General features: G+C 41.3%; 1 protein-coding gene across 7 annotated transcripts in view; it reads right to left on the reverse strand.

Moving 5' to 3' along the window:
* Window positions 1–20,374, reverse strand: part of HECTD4 (HECT domain E3 ubiquitin protein ligase 4) — a 188,891-nt gene that overhangs the window by 34,540 nt on the left and 133,977 nt on the right. For all 7 annotated transcript variants that reach the window (XM_035706730.2, XM_035706727.2, XM_025474006.3 and 4 more), the window contains 11 exons: window positions 20,237–20,352; window positions 12,947–13,050; window positions 10,989–11,150; window positions 10,733–10,881; window positions 10,373–10,452; window positions 7,887–8,050; window positions 7,007–7,244; window positions 6,082–6,218; window positions 5,534–5,660; window positions 1,758–1,895; window positions 61–197 (listed from right to left, as the gene is read on the reverse strand). In XM_035706730.2, the coding sequence (XP_035562623.1) occupies window positions 61–197; window positions 1,758–1,895; window positions 5,534–5,660; window positions 6,082–6,218; window positions 7,007–7,244; window positions 7,887–8,050; window positions 10,373–10,452; window positions 10,733–10,881; window positions 10,989–11,150; window positions 12,947–13,050; window positions 20,237–20,352 (1,552 nt within the window). The remainder of the gene's footprint in view (window positions 1–60; window positions 198–1,757; window positions 1,896–5,533; window positions 5,661–6,081; window positions 6,219–7,006; window positions 7,245–7,886; window positions 8,051–10,372; window positions 10,453–10,732; window positions 10,882–10,988; window positions 11,151–12,946; window positions 13,051–20,236; window positions 20,353–20,374) is intronic.

Raw genomic sequence — 20,374 nt, forward strand, 5'->3', positions numbered from 1 at the left:
TTAAGGCACATGGCATCTGGGCATGAAAGTTTCCATGTATATAAAAGGTTGTTTACTCACTGAATCAACATCTAAGACAACTCCATGAAGCCCAAAGGTTTTTAGCATCCCCCGGATGGCGAATTTTGGCAGAGCAGTTCCCACTGTACTGCTGGCTACATTGTTGCTGTCTGGAGAGCGGGTTACTACGGTGAGACCTGAGGAGGGCAGAGGGAGAAGGTTTTTCAGAAGCAAGTACCATTATTATTTTGGGACCCTGTATTTTAGGGCTGAAAATAGCTCTATAGCATCTAACAATATCTTAGTTTAGTTGTAACTAAAAAGGTATAAAGCTCAGTCTTGAAGATCATACAACTAAATGTTGTAAGAATTACTATAATAAAAAATAAATAAGCCAACTAAAAAATTGACAAGGAATTCAAATAAACATTTCTCCAAAGGAAAATGAAGATACAGATGAAAAGATATTCCATGTTATTAGAGAGACAGAAGACCAAGCCACAATGAGACACTACTTCACATCCACTAGGATGGCTATAATCTAAACTATAGGCCGTATTAAGTGTTGGCAAGGATGTGGAGAAACTGGAAGCCTTGTATATTTCTAGTGGGAATGTAAAATGGTGCAGTCACTTTGGAAAATCCTCTGGCAGTTCCTTAAGAAGTTCAACTTATCATAGGACCCAGCAATCCCACTCCTACATATCTACCCAAGAGAAATGAAAACACATGTCTGCACAAAAACCTGAACACAAATGTTCAGAGCAGCATTACTTCTGTAGCCAACAGTTAGAAACAACCCAAGTGTTCATCATTTGATGAGTGGATTAAAAAAATGGGGTATTATCCACACAATGGAATATTATTTTGCCATAAAAAGGAATAAAGTACTAACACATGCTACAACGTGGATGAACTTTGAAAAACTGTGCTATATGAAAGAGGCCAGACACAAAAAAAACCACATGTTGTATGATTCCATCTATAGGAAATGTCCAGAAGAGGCAAACCTGTATCTACAAAAAGTAAATTAATGAGGCTCAAGGGAAGGAGAAACAGGAAATGATGGGGGTATAGGATTTCTTTTTGGAGGCTGAAAGTGTCCTGGAATTAGAGGCAATGGTTTGGTGGCTGTACAACTTTAAGAATATACTAAAAACTGAATTGTATACTTTGAAAGGGTGAATTTCATGGTAAGTGTAGATTATATCGAAATGTAAAATGTAAATCATATCTAAAAAAGAGAAAGAAAATATATATTCCTCTGTTCCTGACATTCTCATATTTTTGTGAAAGTCTAATAATGAGTGGTTTCCATTTTTCTTTTTTGTGCTTTTCTGTGTTTTCATTTCCTCAAAATACACAATAGATTTTTAATCAAAAGAATAAATGTGTTCTATTAAAATTCTAAAAAGTAGAGTGCAGTCACACATTCATGATTATAGCTCAGCAGCCATGACTAAGGCTGGTAGGCCTATCTGGAAGCCTCCACCCATGCTCCACTTCTCCCTCTGCACAGGTGCCTGTCTCACTCTGTGCATGCTAGGGAGTTCGGGGAATGTACAGGAGGCCACCAGAGGCCAGACCAACAGGAAGCTTTAGGGCCTCACAGAGGAGAGGCTGTGAGAGGTCCTGTCACTCCGAAAAAGGAGAGTCAGCCCATAGGAGCTAGCAGTTGCTCTGCTCACACTCAAGTGAAAACCCAACTTCTCATCCCATAGGAAGCTTCACAGATGAAGTAAGAGGGTAAGCAGAACCTTTTCGAACTTTATCAATTGTGAACTTGTTCGCTTCATCTTTAATGTCTTCAATGGTAGGAAGATACAGGTCTCTTGGGATGCCACCATTCTCCTCGTAGAGAAATTCAACTGTCTGTCGGGCAATGTCCACCATGCCTAAAAAACATAACCAGGCTGGTAACTCTCCGAAGAGTACAAGGTCTTTGGATCAGCCATAACACTGAGTCATAATGAGAAAGAAAATATAAGAGAATCTCTCAAACACCAGCCATGGGAGTACATAGCTTTTTGGGGAAGGTAATTATGGGGCATCTAGCAAGTTTAACACACTCAATGCCCTACTTGTAGGAAGTGCTCAAACTTCTCCTATAGAAACACAAGCATGAGTGTGTAAAGATATAAGTGTATAAAGATATAAGAACACTCTTTGCAGCACTGTGGAGAAATCCCAAAATGGAAATAATGAAGGTACTCATCAATACAGAATGGCTAAAAATCATGGGACATTATTATGTAATCATTTCAGTTGAGTCAAAAGAACCAAGTAGAGGACAAGTGGAGAGTAAGAAGTGAGGGAAAGGCTGCTTCTTACTTTGTACATTTTTGTACTGTGTGACTTTTTACAGCAAACATCTGCTGCTTCAGACAGAGCTCCACCAACTTCCCCTACTCAGTACCAGAATCTGCCATGTTCTTCCTTCCCAGGGAGAGAACACATCATTGAGTTCACCAGCAACTACCACTATTCATTAATAAATGCAGTCAAAGAATGTCCAAAGCCCTGAGGAGAGGGCACTGTGGGGTGTACAGAGACATGGGAAGCAGCGTCTCCATCTGCCAGCACTGCCTAGGCTCTCACTTGGCTTGGGAAGCCTGGGAGCAGACATGGGTGTGGCCACAGGTACACTCGCACGGGCTGATCTTCCTCACACTGGTCTCCCACTCCTTCATTTGCCAGCCTTGCTGGAGGGAGAAGGCGTGGTGATTTTCGAAGCATACTTTAGGAGGAGAGGGCTGCTAATCATACAAGGATGCCTAGAGAAAGAACTGTCAGAACAGACCAGAAATGTGGCCTGAAACTGGAAGATGATGGAAAAAGCATCTTTGCAACATTTTCCAAAGGAATTGGGGAGAGGAGAAAAAAATTCTCTGCTGTCTCCTTAGCAGGAATACAGGAGCATGAGGAGATTGCCGAGTTCAAGCACACTCAGCACAGGGGCAGTTTCATTAGCCTTCCTAGGGGACCTGACAACAGGAGGTTGATCCACCTCACCAAGGTGGCTCTTTGGGGACCACGAGCCACCCACCACCTCTTTTTCACCTCTGCCACTGCTATATTGAAGGAGACTATATTCAAAAGGTAAATGCTTTGTGCTTAAATTAATATAGTTCATATGACTAGTCATAGTACACAGACGGATCCTGAGAGAATGCCTTGGCAAGAGGCCACCTCAGGGGTAGGAGGCGCTTCTGGGTGAATCATCAGTCTGCCTCTGGCCCAGGGGCCACTTTTGGATGATCAGATTTCCTGCTGTGCTGTCTATACCTTCCCATAATTGAACTGGGAGCAAAGGAGGAGAAGGCACACTTGGCCATAGACATTGAGGGTGGCTCTGGCATCAAAAGATACATGAAAAGAAATCCAAATTGAAGCAGAACTGATGTCAAAATGAAGGCATAGCAAACAGTGATCATACTCAAGAGCTTTCCATCTGCACACTGTAAATTTTATCCCCTTTCTGACTCTCTCCAAAGTACTAAGAGGCACTAGTCCCCTGGGCGCTTCACTGTTCTGAGTGTAAGCCAGCTGTCACTAAGTTATCTCCAGATATTCACTTAAATAGCAGGTTGCCAAAGAAGCCACACTAGATCAGGCTGGCCTAGCTACATACGCTGTGGCCTCTCGATGTACTGCACAACCCCGATCACATGCCATCTGCTGTTGATCACTGAATGTTTCCCTAGCCAGGGGCCTGACACCTGGGAGGTGCTTGCTGACTGCAGGGATGGGTAAGTGGATGAATGGATGGCTGAAGAGATGCCACTGAATTGAAGCCCTCCCAACACTGAAATCAATGCTGCATAGGTGCTTCGAGGCAGTGCATCTGGCATTACACGTATTAAGTGAGAGTCATTTCTGCATGAGAGAAGATTGGTTCTGCACTCTGACAAACCACATAAGGGCATTTCAGCTCTGATGTTGAAAACAAATGGGGAAGAGCAAATTCTCTTTTATTCTCTGGGATCTACTACACTGAATTATGTTGCTCCTTTGTTTACCACCTCCCAGTGGCTTCCCATCTTGCAGAGAATAAAATCCAAAGTCCTCATGTACCCAATGCTTGTCCCTGCCCCTTGCCTCGTGTCCTGCTGCCTTTCCCTCATGCTCTCCTATTCAGCTACACCTGCTTGGCTTTTTTGCTGGTCGCCCAACCACCCAAGTGCACTCCTGCCAAGGGACTTCCTAATGTTGCTCCCTCTGCCTCAAACTGAGTAAAGGAGAATTACTAATGATCTGCCCCAGAATTGGACTGGCAGCTGAACCCAGAATCTGATAAAAGCAGGAAGCAATCCCACCATGTCATAGGAGGTGTGACGTGGTTAGGATTAAACAAGGTTAAGTTTAAACAAGACCATTCCACTATCATAGGTCTTAGCTTTGGGGAGAGACAGCATGAAAGGAAATAAGTAAATAAAAACCAGCTTTACACATACTGATCAAGTCCTGGTGCCAACATGGGAAAAAAAGTAATTCTGGAAATCTGGGACTCAATATAAATTGGCCAAAAAACAAAGGTCATGTGGGGGCTTTGCTCTTTATTGGTCCTAATCTCCAAACAAGCTAAAAGAGGAGCAATGCTGCTGACAGGACAAAAATGAAACTTCTTATACCATCCCTGAGAACACCATGTCGAGGGAAGAAAAGTAGGTATTTTCACAAGATGAGGAAAATCCTCAAAACAGAAATCAGCTGCCTGCACTCAAGACTCACTAACAAGGGGGCCTAGGTGGCTCAGTTGGTTAAGTGTCTGCCTTTGGCTCAGGTCATGATCCTGGGGTCCTGGGATTAAGCCCCACATCAGGCTCCCTGCTCAGCAGGGAGTCTATTTCTCCTTCTATCTGCTCATGCTCTCTTTCTCTCTCTCTCTCAAATAAAGAAAATCTTAAAAAAACAAACAAACAACAACAAAAACCCCACTAACAGTCCACCATCTGGGGTCAAACTTTGCATTATTCTTTGCTAGAGGAATCATGCTAGTGAAAGAAAAAAATCCCACCATCACTGTTATCATGGTGGCATCTAGAACTATATTAACTGAACACTACTATGTGCCAGGCACTGTTCCTAGGACCTTTACCTGTATGAAAGTACTTATTTTTCATACCCATATAAGGCGGTCACCAACATTGATTCCATTTTAAAGGCTAGTAAAGACCAGAAAGGTTAAGTAACTGTCCTCAGGTCATACAGACAGTAAGTAGCATAGCTGTGACTTGAGAGCCCAAATTATTTAACCATCAGGCCATTCAACTTTCCAGTGGTTGCAGTACAACCATTTCAGCAGCCCATCAACCCAAACATGGAGTTAGGTTGACAAGCAAAAGTCTGGCAATGAAAGCTGAAGACCACAGAGTTCAGTAAAAGCCTGGCTTTTACTGAAAAGTAAAGGACACGGCTAGGTCTGGCCTGACTCTAGGGGAGCCCTTCTTTTCTGATTTACATTTGAGTTTCAATATAAGCATAGCTCTTCAAGTTATGAAGTAGCTCCCAAGAAAAGTGTAAAGCACCAGACCTAGTTGTAAAGCACCCTTTATCTGGTCCAGGCCCGATTTCCGTTCTGCCTCATTGCGGAAGCGTCTTCGGATAGTAGGAAACACCTTGGTCTCCCATGCTTTCACCAGCAGGGCGTAGTGGTCCTCCTGGAAGGAGAAGGCAAATGCATGAACAGAGAAGGAGTGCTTTGTGTGGTCGGCAGCCCTTCTCTGACCTATAGTTCTCAGAAACACATCCTCAGATATCAGGGCAGGCAATAGCCAGACTAGCAAGCCCTTTCTTTCCCTCTAAAGCTAAAGAAGCACTCCACACAGCCCCCAACCTTCCTGCTGAATCACTAAAGGTACTGCATTTCTCCCACACTCAGATCAGTACCAGGCAGAAGAGTCCAGAAGATATTGCTACTGATATGTGGTTTGAAAGATGAATGCTCCAGAGCTACCATTCAAACACAGTGACTATAACTAGAAGTGTAACCACTCCAGCTTTGCACCCTCAGATCAAAATCATTCCTGGTGGGCTCGTCCCTGTCACCAGGGAGCTGTGCAAGCACTGTGGACCTCATACCTGGGGGACATCGTCATCGTCCTCGTCATCACTTTCGTCGTCTGCGATGGGAGGTGGGTGGGGGTCTGGGCCCGAGGTTATGAAATTCTCATAGCTGAGTTCTACTTTGTAATGACAGGAAGTGTCACTGTCATATTCTGCAACAAAGCACAGTGACAGTGAATTCTAGGCAAGAGAAGGCCAGGAAAATCATGAACTTCTCCCCCTTAGACCAGAATCTATTTGTGTGAAAGACTCCTAGCACTTTGAAGGATTTTGAAGCGCAGAGCCATGTGATAACAATCATGTATCATTCTCCTGAAACCTAAAGTCCTTTTTATGGATATGATTCATTTAATTCAGAGAAGAATTAGGAAAAGTTCTTCATCAGGATAAAGAAGCAGACAGAGTCTTAGAACCGTTTGCAAACCAATATCCCAAGGGCCAGTTAAAGTCTGCACACGCCTTTAGTTTAGGAAGCTTGGTTTTATTCAATTATGAAATTTTTCAAATAATCAGGAAAGCTTTTTTAGTGCATACCTAATACCTACCACCTAGATTCCACAATTAGTGTTTCGTTATTCTTTCATGACCTCAGGTTTTTTTTTAATGACCTCAGTTTTAAAATAATTTTAAAAATTAATATTTTAAAAACAGAAGATTTCATATAAAATTCTGAGGTTTTTAGCTATCTTATAAAAAGCGATGGTCTTTCAGGCTTGCATTTCCGTGTGGCAATATTTTGCTCGCACTGAGTAATGGCAGGCTTCCTGTATGTGGGGAATGCACTTTCTGCTCTGCCACACTTCTGCTCCCCAATTTCTTTGCACCAGGCCCATTACTCCACAGTCATGGGCACTACAGTATGCCTAAGTTGGATGGCCTTCTGAATTAGCAGCATCTGCATTCCCAGGAAGCAGTGGGGCCCTGCGAGGAGGCGGCTTACGTTGCTGAGCAGTAGCCACAGCAGCAATGCGGCAAGGTGGCCCATGAGTGCCCGGGTCTGATGCAATGCTGGTGCCGGCGTCGTTGTCACTATCGGATGCCATGGCAAAGGGCAGCGCCTCAAAATTAGCGCTGATCTCTTCTGCCAGATCGGTGCACAGGTCGGCGGCGTTACGGTGGGCCTGCCCTTCAGCATAGGCGAATGGGCGGGAGCCAAAGTTAGCGTGAGTCTTGGTGTTCTGGGAAGGTAATCAAGTAAAGGATTTGAGAGGGCTAGGTTTGTTTATTCATTTATTTAACACTCCAAGGTGAATGTTATTCAACATCAAACCAGAAGAAGGCCCCAGCTCTGGGAAAGCATTGGAACAAGGCAGAGTGGCTCATGTTAACTGAGAGCCCTGGTGCTGAGACAGAGCTCTGCACAGGCCAGCCCGCCTCCCCTCCCCTCCATCTCACTCTCCCAACCCTTTGCTACTCGGACAGTGACCTTTCCTATTTGTAACACTGTTCCTTTCTGCCTGATGCCACCACACAAGCTGCTCCCTTCACTGAGGACATTCTTCTCCAATTTTGCCAAGTTGAGACCAGTTAATAGTCTAGACCTGGCTCAAGCATTGCTTCTTCAAGGTAATGGGGACATGGGTCAGATCTGTTTCCATAAAGTCTATGGTTTGCAATCATACTGAGAAGCTTAATTTTATTGTCAGTTTAGCCACAGGATACCAGACTAAACATTATGGGGTGTGTCTGGAACAGTGCCTCCAGGTGAGATCAGCATTTGAATGGTGGATTCAGTTGAGTAGACTGCCCTCCCCAGCATGGTTAAGCATTATCCAAATTACTAAGGAGAATTTGTTTTCCTTCCCAGTAAGATAACCTACCTTCTTCTGAATGTGAACCACAGGCCACATCCCACCAGAGACGTCTTCAAGATATGGAGACAGACGCTGCCCGCAGTATGTGAAGTACACTCGGCCCTTGGCTGGCTGCCCTGGAGGAGGTGGGGTCCCCTCGCTTCTCTCCCAGCCAATTCCTGCCACGTCACCTATGGCAGAGAACAGGAAGGAAACATTTTGTTTTCTCATTTACTGATTACTAAATAAACTTCCAAACTGCAACCAGTGTGATGGAGCCACATATCCCTGACCCTCTTTATTTTTGCCATTATTTACATCCTGAAAAAGATATGAAGTTATGTATTGTACTTGAGTATAAATACAAAAGAAATAATTTTAAAAAGAGAAGTCAAACTATTCAGAAGAAAATGCCTAGGGACGCCTGGGTGGCTCAGCGGTTGAACGTCTGCCTTCAGCTCAGGGCGTGATCCTGGGATCCGGGATCAAGTCCCACATCAGGCTCCCTGCATGGAGCCTGCTTCTCCCTCTGGCTGTGCCTCTGCCTCTCTCTCTTTGTGTCGCTCATGAATAAATAAACTTAAAAATGCTTAAAAAAGAGAAAAAAGAAGAAAATACCTAGTGTCTAAGCCAGTTACCACAATTACACATTAAATTTAGCCTTTATTTTCCTGGAAGCCAAGACAGAAAGGGAAAACAATGGGTAGGATTTTTTTAAAAAATAGAGAAATACAAGTTTTTCTCTTTGACACATGTAAAATTACTTATTTTAAGGTAAAATTACTTATTAAAATTACTTATTACTTATTAAAAATTACTTATTTTAAAAGGTAAAAAGGCAGTATTTTCTCAGTAAGTTTGCAGAAGATTTATAAATGGTTTTAATAATATAAAACCCAACCCACAACATAAGCTAGAGGTACATTGTTAAATCACATTATGTCCCCCCTGCTACTTTTATGTATCTAAGGCATTTTTGTGAGAAGCTAAGACAAGACAAGCTGCTTTCATATGAGGCAACTGAAGAGGGCGTAGTAGCTCAGAGACCAAGAGGGGCATGTCTACCACATCAGCAGTCACACACTGGCTGCTTCAGGCACGCTGCTTGCATAGGTAGCCCTATAATTAGTCTCTTATTGTGAACTCTCCAGAAAGTGCATGAAGTTCTACGATTCTGCTTTTGATTATAGAGTTTCCTATGCTTCAGATACCACTAGGATGGGCTTCCCAAAGGCTGAAGACTTGTCACTATTTATGTCACTATGCCCATGGCATCTCCAGGGCCCAGGAAAGTATCCAGCACACAGGAGATTCCCAGCAAGTATCTGCTGATGAAGACACCAGAAGTGTTGGTACAGAGGTTGACATTCAGTTGTAAAAAATGAGTTCTTGATTCCTACCCAGACACATTTCTCTAGGAAGAGGGTGGCGTGTTTGCTTGTGGTCCAGTCTCAGACTTTCTCAAACAACAAAATGTGATCAAACACAACAAATGAGGGCAACACATAAAAACTCTGTCTATGGTTGCCATGTGTTCCCCCAAAACACTTTGTGCCTAAAACACTTAAGTACTCAGCTGAAATGTCCAAGTTCTCCAGGAAGTGAAAGAGAAGTAACTGCCAGGAAATTATCTCTAAGTCATAACTTGACCATAACTGAAAACACTACACTCCCTAAAAGGTGCAATGTTAACAAGCAGCTTCCTAAGTGATGGCAAAATGATCCCAGCTGGCTGTGTGAGGTTACCTGATGGACAGGGTGAATTATTATGGCCTGTCTGGGCAGCCCAGACCACCCATCACACAGAACAATATCTGCTTCATCAGAGACGACGCTAAGATGTACTATCTGAAAATAAGTAGCCAACATGTCTGGGGGTTTCTAACAGCAAGAGGACAATACCTACATCCTGCTCCTCTGGTGGAACAGGTAGGACTGATCCTAATTTGTCTACACAGAGCAAGATACTTATATGGAGGCTAAAAAGGAAAGGGAAAAGAATTTTTACTGTTGTTGTTGTCTTAATTGAATTGATGATCTCTGTGACTGAAACTTCTGGGCAAATTTGTTGAAGCAGGACCAGATATTTAGGCTCCCAAGAACCAAGTCCACAATACATCAGCTACATAACACATTCTATGAGTGCCTCAGGGCAAGTGGGAGAGCTCCTCTTTTATTTTTCCCCCTTTTTGGAATCTATTTATTTGCTCATCAATGAAAAGTTGACAGAAGGCTAAACTTCAAAGAAGCAAAATCTCAGGTTTTTCTAATGAGGGAGGAATGAAAGCAAATGTGACTCCTACCCTACCAATTGAAGGGTTCTCAATGATAAGGTCCTCACGAAAGGAGTGGTTTGGTGTAAACTAGCAGACAGCAGTGACCTACTTGGCTTTCACTAGAAGACAAATTGCCCATTTCCAGTTGCTAAGTTTCTTTACTTTTAACATATTTAGACAAAATGTGGAAACAACAAATACATAGGGTAAAAAAAAAAAAGCTCCCACTGCACTCACCAGGAGAGAGAGTCACGTCCAAGCGCACGCTCTTCCACTGTAATAAACTGGAGCCATTGTAGTGCACAGCTCGGCCATTGCTATGAAAAAAAGCAAAGTCAAAGACAAGGCTGACTGACTGACACAGAGGCAGTTAAGTAGTGAACAGGCCTGAGAGCTTCAGCAGCACCAGAGTAATTAGAAGAGGAATCCTAAGAGCCGTTCTCTTTGTCTAAATTTGAATATATTTCCAACTGGTGTTTTATACATCTTTGGAGATTGAGATTATAATAATATTATTTTAGCATTAGAACACCCACCCCCACTATCTTTTTTTTTTTTTTTTTTTTTTTGGTAGTAACAGCAATAGTAGCCACTTACTTATGGAAAAGACAAGTGCCCACTGGATTGGTCCAAGCCCCATCTCGTTTCTCTGCTTCTGTGGCAAAGCCAAAGGAGACTATTGGTCCAGTGTCATCATCAGTATCTCCATAGGAAACAATTTCAATTTCCCAGTAAAAAGATGGGGCCTGAGGAAACACCAGAAGTGGGCAATCAGAGGGCTCCTCTCGGGCCCTTAGAACTTGCTTCATCTTTCAAAGACGAAGGAAAGAGGCAAGAGACTGTGATTTCTTACCTGAACTGGCAGTGGCGAGGTGGCATAGATAAATGTGCCCCGGGGAAGACCACCCCCAGCGCTGGGGTCAGCCAGGAAGGTGACAGAAGTAAGATGCGATGAGAACATGCAGGCTCGGACAGGCGGGAACACTCGCGAGGGGCTCCAAGTGATCTCTTTGGGCTACAATGGGGAGAAAGTGCCTTGTTCAATACAACTGCAAACACTAATCTCTTTACAGTCTCGAAAAATTTTTATCTAGTGGTATTATAAAATAGGTACATCTTTTATTTAAGAACATACCTTGTATTTCCAAAGTAAACTTTATTTTTAAAAAGGCAGTCTCTAGGCCCAGCATTGCTCTCTAGAACCAATCATTCTGATACTTACCTCTATTCTCCTCCTAAGCTTATAATGCCATTTTTAGTTTTCCTTTAGGACATCACTTAACTTGTGTGATGACAAATGAGGTTCAATTCCTACAGCTCTCCTCCTTACACACATGCAGCATGGGCCCTCAGCCCCTCATCCTGGCTGTGTAATTAGAGGCCACGTTTCAGACCCATCAGTGGGCAGAATTTATATTCCTGTGACTTACTATTCAGCTCGACATCAAGAAAGAGTAATATTACATTTCATTTTTTAACTTAATTGCTTCATTTTTTTCACTTATGTAATTTTAATAAATCTAATCATAAGGTTCATGCTTCTCTGTCAATAAAAGCATATTTTTTTAGCCCATTAATTTCGTTTTTATCCAAAGGACTGAAAGATCCATGTGATGATTAGCTCCAAGGACATCCATCACTGCTATGGTGGGAATGGGAGATGACACAAATGGGCATCAAGGAAAGCCTAAGTGGGGAAACTGAGGCTCAAGTGTACACTGGACCATGAAATTTCTATTGGTCAACATGGAAAGGCATTCATCATCTATGGAGGCAGAGTAGCTAGATGCAAAACAGAGATCCGTTGTCATGGAAAAAGTACAGGTGATCCAGCTCACTGACACACTAACAATGCTAAATGGAGATGTTGAGACTTCAGGTGACATTTTGTCTCATATAATTTTAATTTTTTATTTTGAAAGTTTCAAACCTACAGAAAAACTGTAAGAAAATGGCAATTTTTATACACTCTCAACTAAAGGTACTGAGCTTTTGAGATACAAATCACATAACACACACCCATTTAAAATGTATAATTCAATGGTTTTTGTATATGAAGAATTGTGCGACCAACACCACTGTAAAGTTTTAGAGTGTTTTTGTCCCCCTTAAGCATCTACCCCTTAAGCAGTCACTCCTCATCCCCCGTACCCCTGCAGTCCCTGGCAACCACCCATCAGCTTCCTGTCGCTAGATCTGCCTGTTTTAGACACTTCAAGTAAGTGACATTCCATAATATGTGGTCTTTTGTGACTGGCTTCTTTCACTTAGCATAATTTCAGGGTTTATCCATATTGTCACATGGATCACTACTTCCTCACTTTTTAAGGCTGAATAACATTCCATTTTATGGGGATACACCCTATTTTATGAATTTATTTGTCAGGTTATAAACATTTAGGTTGTTTCCACTTTTTGGTTATTACAAATAAGCTGCTAAGAACATTCACAGAGGTGCCAATTCTGAACACTTTGCCACCTTTGCTTTTTAATCACCTCTCAGTCTCTATTCATACACGTATCATTATAAGATGGACTACAGATCTAAAATTCTGAAAGTTCTTTTCCGTTATTGATAGAGTAAGAAATTATTTACAAATGAATGAGTTCTGCTCCTTTGTTGTCATCATTCATTATTCAGAATGTCAAATCAATGTACTCTGACATTCAAAGATAATAGCATGTCATCAGGGTGTGTACCTCCAAATGGATTTGCAAATGCTCACGCTAGTTACTAAGGTGCCACTTGGCATTCTCTAATACAGCATGCTGCAAATGGGCAGGCAGTGGTACGCACGGCATGGGGCTCACCTGTCTCCGGTCAGCCTGCAGCGGAGGTGGTGGCGGCCGAGCACAGTCACGGTAGAGCATTCGCAGCCGTTCACACTGCACCTCCACAACTGCCAGTCGCTCCCCTGGGAGGGGATACATCAAACAAGTGAAAATAAGTCCCAAAAGCCCCAAGAGAGCTCCAGCTCTTCTTGAGGAGCGTCAAAGCAATAAATTGCTTCAGAGAGTATTCAAATTCTTACCAAAAACAAACAGATTGAGGTATGTCTACTACACATAGCAGCACAGCAATGTGGTCAAGTGCATGAGTTCTGAAGTGGGGTTGCCTGGATTTAGAATCTGGCTTCCTTACTCAATATTTACCATCTCACTTATGAGAGTAACAATAGCACCTGTTCAAGGTCCTGAATATGAAATGAAGTAACACAAGTGGAGCTTTTGGCTAAGTCCCTGGCACAGGGCGAACACTCAATAAATGGAAGCTAGGGATCCCTGGGTGGCGCAGCGGTTTGGCGCCTGCCTTTGGCTCAGGGCGCGATCCTGGAGACCCGGGATCGAATCCCACGTCGGGCTCCCGGTGCATGGAGCCTGCTTCTCCCTCTGCCTGTGTCTCTGCCTCTCTCTCTCTCTCTGTGACTATCATAAATAAATAAAAATTAAAAAATAAAATTAAATAAATGGAAGCTATTATTCTCATCATTGAAACTGATTTTTTAAAACTATCTATTTAACATCTCCTAAGAAAGGTACAGTGCTAGATGCTGGAGAATACAAAGATACATGAGCTCCTATTCTGGGAGGACAGATGAGATGTGTACATGCATTCACGTGTACAAAAAAGAACATTAAGGACGACTGGGTGGCTCAGCAGTTGAGAGTCTGTCTTTGGCTCAGGGCATGATCCTGCGGTCCCGGGATCGAGTTTCATATCGGACTCCTTGCAGGGAGCTTCTCCCTCTGCCTGTGCCTCTGCTTCCCTCTCTCTGTGTCTCTCATGAATAAATAAAATCTTAAAAAAAAAAAAATGAAAACGAAAACGAAAACGAAAAAGAAAAAGAGAAAGAAAGAATGTGGTACAAGGCTGCAGTACGGGTCTCTTAGATAGGATCCAAGCACAAACATAGGCATAGAGGAGCAGGTGACGACTTCATTCCAGGACCCAGGAAGGCTTCATAAAAACAGACTTGAATTAGATCTTAGAAAAGGTAGGGTTTCAATAAGCAGAGAAGGAAGGGAACTCCAGGTAGTTTGGCAATATGAGCAATGGTCTAGGAGAGTCAAGAGTCAGGGGTCTTGGCAGTACCTCAATCAACACACAAAAATTAACTCAAAATGGATCAGTGACCTGAAAAAATGTTACAGCTAAAACTATAAAGCTTTTAGAATAATGGTGTAAATTTTCATGACTTCGGATTATGCCATGGTTTAAGATATGACACCAAAAGTAAAAACAACAAAAGAAAAAACAGATAAATTGGACTTCACCAAAATGAAACAGGTTTGTATTTCAAAGGGCACTACTGAGGAAGTGAAAACACAACCCCCCCCCCCCCCCGCAAAAAAAAGAAGAAAACACAACCCACAGAATGGGAGAAAAGATTTATGTACTACCCAATCAGGGACTAGTATAGCTAAAATTACAAAGAACTCTTACAATTGGGGTGCTTGGGTAGCTTAGTCAGTTAAGCGTCCAACTCTCATTCTCTCTTCCTCCATCCCTCCTCCTGCTCACATGTGCACGAATGAATGAATAAATAAATTTTTTTAAAAAATAAAGAACTCTTATAATTTTTTAAAAATTTTCTTTATTTGAGGGAGAGAGCAAGAAAAAACACGCACATGAGTGGGAGGAGGGGCAGAAGGAGAGGGAGAAACAGACTCCACTGAGTAGGGAGCCAAACATGGGGCTCGATCCCAGCACCCTGAGATCACTACCTGAATCAAAGGCAGACACTTAACTGACTGAGCCACGTAGGCACCCTAGAACTCTTATAACAATAAGATGACAACCCAATTAAAATGGGCAAGGGATTCAAATAGACATCTCTCCAAAGAAGATAAACGACCAATAAGTACATGAATGTATGCTCAACATCATTAGTCATTAGGAAAACACAAATCAAAACCACAATGAAATACTACTTCCTACCTACTAGGATAACTATAATCAAAAAGACAACACTAGTGCTGATGAGGATGTGGAATAAATAGGACCCCCATTCACTGCTGGTTGCAGTGTAAAATGGTGCAGCTGCTGTGGAAAACAGTTTTTCAAAAAAGCAAGCAGTTCCTCAAAATTTAAACACAGGATTACTATATGACCCAGCAATGCCACTCCTACATATGCCCAAGAGAACTGAAAACATTTGTCCACATAAGTGCTTATATATGCATATTAACAGCACCATTATTGGTAATAGCCAAAAAGCACAAACAAGTATCAATAAATTCATCAATAGGGATGCCTGGGTGGGTCAGTGGTTTGAGCGTCTGCCTTTGGCCCAGGGTGTGATCCTGGAGTCCCAGGATTGAGTCTCATGTTAGGCTCCCTTCATGGAGCCTGCTTCTCCCTCTGTCTGTATCTCTGCATCTCTCTCTGTGTCTCTCATGAATAAATGAATAAAATCTTTAAAATAAACAAATAAATAAATTCATCAATAAACAAAATGCAGTTTATGCACACAAGGGAATCATATGCAACCATAACATGGTTATGGGAAGTACTGACCCATGTTATAACATGGATGAACCTTGAAAACATTATGTTAAGTAGAAGCCAGACAAAATAGGACAACTATTGCAGGATTCTGTTGATATGAAATACCCAGGATATGTAAATCCAGAGAGAAAGTAGATTAGAGGTTCCCAGAAGCTGAGGGAAGGATAATGGGGAGTTAATGTTTAATTGGTACTGAGTTTCTGGTTGGAATGATGAAAAAGTTCTGGAAATATATAGTGGTAATGATTGCATAACTCTGTGAATATACTAAAACCCAAAGTGTGTACTTTAAAATGGTAAATTTTATGGTATGTGAATTATACCTGAATTCACATACTATGTGAAAAAGGTCTTAGGAAAAATAAAATATAGTTCAATAAAAGTAAAGCACAGAGTTTGTTTAGGATATTGAGAAATTTATTGACTTATACCACACCTACACCTACAGACACCTAGACAACTAATATAATCCAAGGATATGGATTAGAAGCCAACAGGAAAGAGGAGGAAAATATAAAACGGACTCAAAGTGAGGGGACCCTGGGCGGCTCAGTTGGTAAAGCGTCTGCCTTCAGGTCAGGTCATGATCTCTGGTCCTGGGATCGAGCCCTGAATCAGGCTCCCTGCTCCTTGGGAAGCCTGCTTCTCCCCTAGTTGCCTCTCCCCCTGCTTATGCTTGCATTCTTTTTCTCTCTCTCTCTCTAATAAATAAAATATTTTTTTTAAAAAAGCTTATTCCAAGAGAATTTATACATAGAATACTGGATGATCCAATGACCCAGTGGGTAACATGTACAACAATGTCCTTTCCATCAAGCAGTAACCAATGTCACGGAGATATTTCAGTGGGATTGGCTAGAATCATATCAAATAAGGGAAAAGCAATTGTTAGGGTTAGAATGGGGGCTATCTGGCAGAAGTGAAGCATATCTGACATGAGCAGGCTTAACACAAGAGGAGATTTTACAGGATCTAGGGTGAGAGAAAAAGTTCCTATACTTCCAATTAAGGAAAGGCAAAACTGACTGTACTCTGGCCAGAGCAACAATTAACAGCCATAACTGGCTGTGAACTCATTCCAGTCTGTAAATGACAACTCCACAGGAGTAAGGATGCTTAGGAAAGGCAGCATCTCAGTGATAGCTTCATGCACCTGACAGTCTCTCAAAGCAGGGTTTCAGGAAGCCAACAGTGATGACAATGTGGAAAGACAAGGTACAGGAAGGAAAAGTTTGGAGCATAATGTAGATGTTTAAATACGAGAGAAAAGGCACCTGACTTAGGAAGCTGGTAGTGGAAATGAGTAGAAAAGGGATACATTTCAGAAGCATTTCAAAGGGAGATTAGAACATGGCAAATGGCTGGATGTGTAAGGATAGGAAGGATGTGCCTGTCATATTTAACTCAGTATCTGAGAGTCAGAAATAGTCTGAGTATGACCTAAAACAGAGAGGTCAGAAAGGAGAACTGACTCCAGAGGAAATAATGACTCTGGTTTTAAATGTGGAGTATTCGTGAGGCTGGTAATCCTAAGAGCTACAGAGCCAAGAGGCTTGACTAGCAAGAGAGAGACTGCCCATAACAGAAGCATGGAAAGCACTAGGGAGAGACAAGCAAAGAAGGTGGGTCAACAAAGCTTAGAGCAGTTTCTTCGAGTGAGGTCTGGGCCCCTCCTAGCACAACTGCCCAGGCCTACTTTCAACTGAATATTCTGACTTTTGGGGGGAGCTTGGAAAGCATTTTAAACATGCTTCCGAGGGATACTTGTGAATTTTCCAAGTTTGAGAAGAACCTCTCTGGCTCAGGGAATATGAATATTTAGAAAGTAGGGGAGTAGGAAAAAAACAAAAAACAGCTGGACTAGACAGGTTCTGGCTTCTATAAAAAATACAGTTGGGAATTTTTTTGTTTTGTTTTGTTTCTACATGTCTTTTCTTCAGTATTAAAATCTTTTTCTTATGCTATTTCAACCAAGGGATCCAGTGACCTTCACAGAAACATTTCTCATAGGGAAAAGCTCTGTGATGTAGTGCTATCTTCCCAGGCCAAATGGAATTAGGTATTCTTTTCCCTGGATTAGAGAAACTATAATATTGAGATAGGAGTAAGTCAACATTAAAATGGCCAAGACTTCTGCTTAATTTATCCCAGAGGAAGTCAAATAATGGAAGAAATCATTGAATTTTTTTCCGCATTTTAAAGAATAAAAAATTTATTATTACCTGTAAATTTCGTGACATTTTCATACATGAAAGTAAAAGTCTTTATATATTCAAAAATAAAGATCAAAGAACTCTTTCTCTTCCACCCATCACCTTGAATCATTTATTAAACAGGATTTCTTCTAAGCACAGTCCAGGACTCTCTTGTGGGCTCTAAGAATCCACCATCATGTTAGAAAGTAACCCCGATGCAGGGTTTGTTGATTCATCACAGGTAAAGGACTGAGAAGCCGGCAAACTCTGATATATACCTTAAATGTCAGAGCTCTTTCTGGTAACTTCATAAGTGAATTATGAAAGTGACTATTAAACTTGACATAAGACACTATTTTAGGATATAAATTTGTGTGTATAAACTCACAGTCTTCTCTTTTATGGCAATTAATAAACACTTCCCACACATTTCTATCCAACTCTTATGACCACAGAGTTCTCTTCCATTAGAGAAAATGGGTTAGGTGGGTTATTATTAAAGCCATCTGAGGCCACTGCTCCAAATTACTATGATTCCTAGCTTGTACATTAAGTACAAAAGTTAATTCCACAGTTTAAGACTCCCTTATTTGAGAAACTGTATAAAAGGATACTCAGAGTCCTATAGAAAAGCAAGCAATCAATCAAGCAAGTACATGCTGGCTAAAAATCAGTCATGTAAGTCTTACAATGCCATGTAGGCCAAGAACAAGAAAAAGCAGAGGCAGGAAACGAAGGCCCAACCACAAGTACAAAGCTGAATTATGGGCAAACATTTAGTCACAAATAATTTCCCCTGAGAAGCCTAGCAAATTCCTTTTCTTCTGTTCTTATTCTCTATGCTCAGGATCTCTCTGAGCTTTATTACCAGCCACTGGTTCCACAGTGCTACCCTTAAAAGAGGAGGGAGATTTAAGGAGTAAGACACATATAGAATTAAGACCCAAAGCAAAGACCAACCAAAAGAAATTGGTGCCATGTGAAAAAGAACAAAAACTAAAGGACAGAGAAGAGATTAGGGAGTGACTGAAAAAGCAAATGGCATGAGAAATAGTAAATAATATGGATAATAAAAATGACCTCACCCCCCACACAAAGGATAACACTAAAACCATTAAGGAAGTTAAAGAATATTCATTTATTCCTTACAGCTTCATGAAAATGCTAACACAAGAGTACTGGAAGATGCTAATTTAACTCTGAACAATTTCATTTAGAGTCCAATTATATCCTTGGAGACAAAGCATAAATTTTCACTTAAAAATACCCAGGCCAACTAGCAATTTACAGGAAATCTAAAGATTGAGAGATACAATAAATGACACCATAGAGATACAATCAGCAAAATCCAGACTATAAGAAACCCTTCAAAAAATAAATTGCAAGGCAAAAAACATAACGAGGGGAATCTATATTTTAAAATAAAATGAAAAGACAGCAATGAAATTACAATGTAAGAATTTTATTTGAATCCCAATTTACATAAACAAATACAAAAACAAGTATGACTTTATGAGAAAATCAGAAAGTTGCATGCTGACAAGACAGTTAATATTAAAGAATTGTTAATTTTTCAGATGTGATCATGGTATTGCAGTTTTTTTAAGAGTCCTTATTTTTCAGAGACACATACTAAAAAATCTTTAGGTAAAATAATATTTAAGAATTTGCTTAAAAATAATCCAGGAGGGGGTACAGCATAGATGAAACAAGATTGACCATGAGTTAACTATTGAGCCTGAGGCTTCACTATTCTAGTCTCCCTATTTTTGTGTTTAAACTTTTCCATTAACACACATATATAGATACACACACATACACAAACAGGGATGGATGTTAGTGCAAACTCCGGACTGTGAATTCAAATGTCGACAATGACAAGAGTCAGACAGTATCTGCAATCCTAAGGGTTCATAAATAGTTTTTTTAAGATTTATTTACTTATTCATGAGAGACAGAGAGAGAGAGAGAGAGAGACGCAGAGACATAGGTAGAGGGAGAAGCAGGCTCCCCATAGGGACCCCGATGCGGGACTTGATCCAGGATCCCAGGATCACACCCTGAGCCAAAGGCAGATGCTCAGCAACTGAGCCACCCAGGTGTCCCCATAAACAGTTCTAACAGAGAAATTAATGCAATGAATTAATATGAATGGAAGAAAGAAAACACGCTGACACGGTCATCAATTAAATTGAAAAATGCCGATTTCCTACTTCGTATGTACTAAAAGCTATTTACATTTCTAGATCTGGGATAAAAGTTGTGATAACTGCTATCTGCAGAGCTCAGCTATTTGACACATGTGTGTGTATGTGTATATAAATGTTAGCATTCCATTATCAAACTGGAAATGTGCTGACAACACTTAGAGCAGTAAGGAGAGCCACAGGTACTTACCAGCACTGCATTCCTGGGCCACTAGGTTGAGCACTTCAACAGCTGCTGGACACTGTTGTATGAATTCTTCACAGAATAAGCTGTCTTCTAAAAGCTGGGCCATGACCAGGCATGCTCTTAATGTTAAAAGATTTATAA

The sequence above is a fragment of the Canis lupus genome, chromosome 26, assembly GCF_003254725.2.
Source record: "Canis lupus dingo isolate Sandy chromosome 26, ASM325472v2, whole genome shotgun sequence".
NCBI lineage: Eukaryota > Metazoa > Chordata > Mammalia > Carnivora > Canidae > Canis > Canis lupus.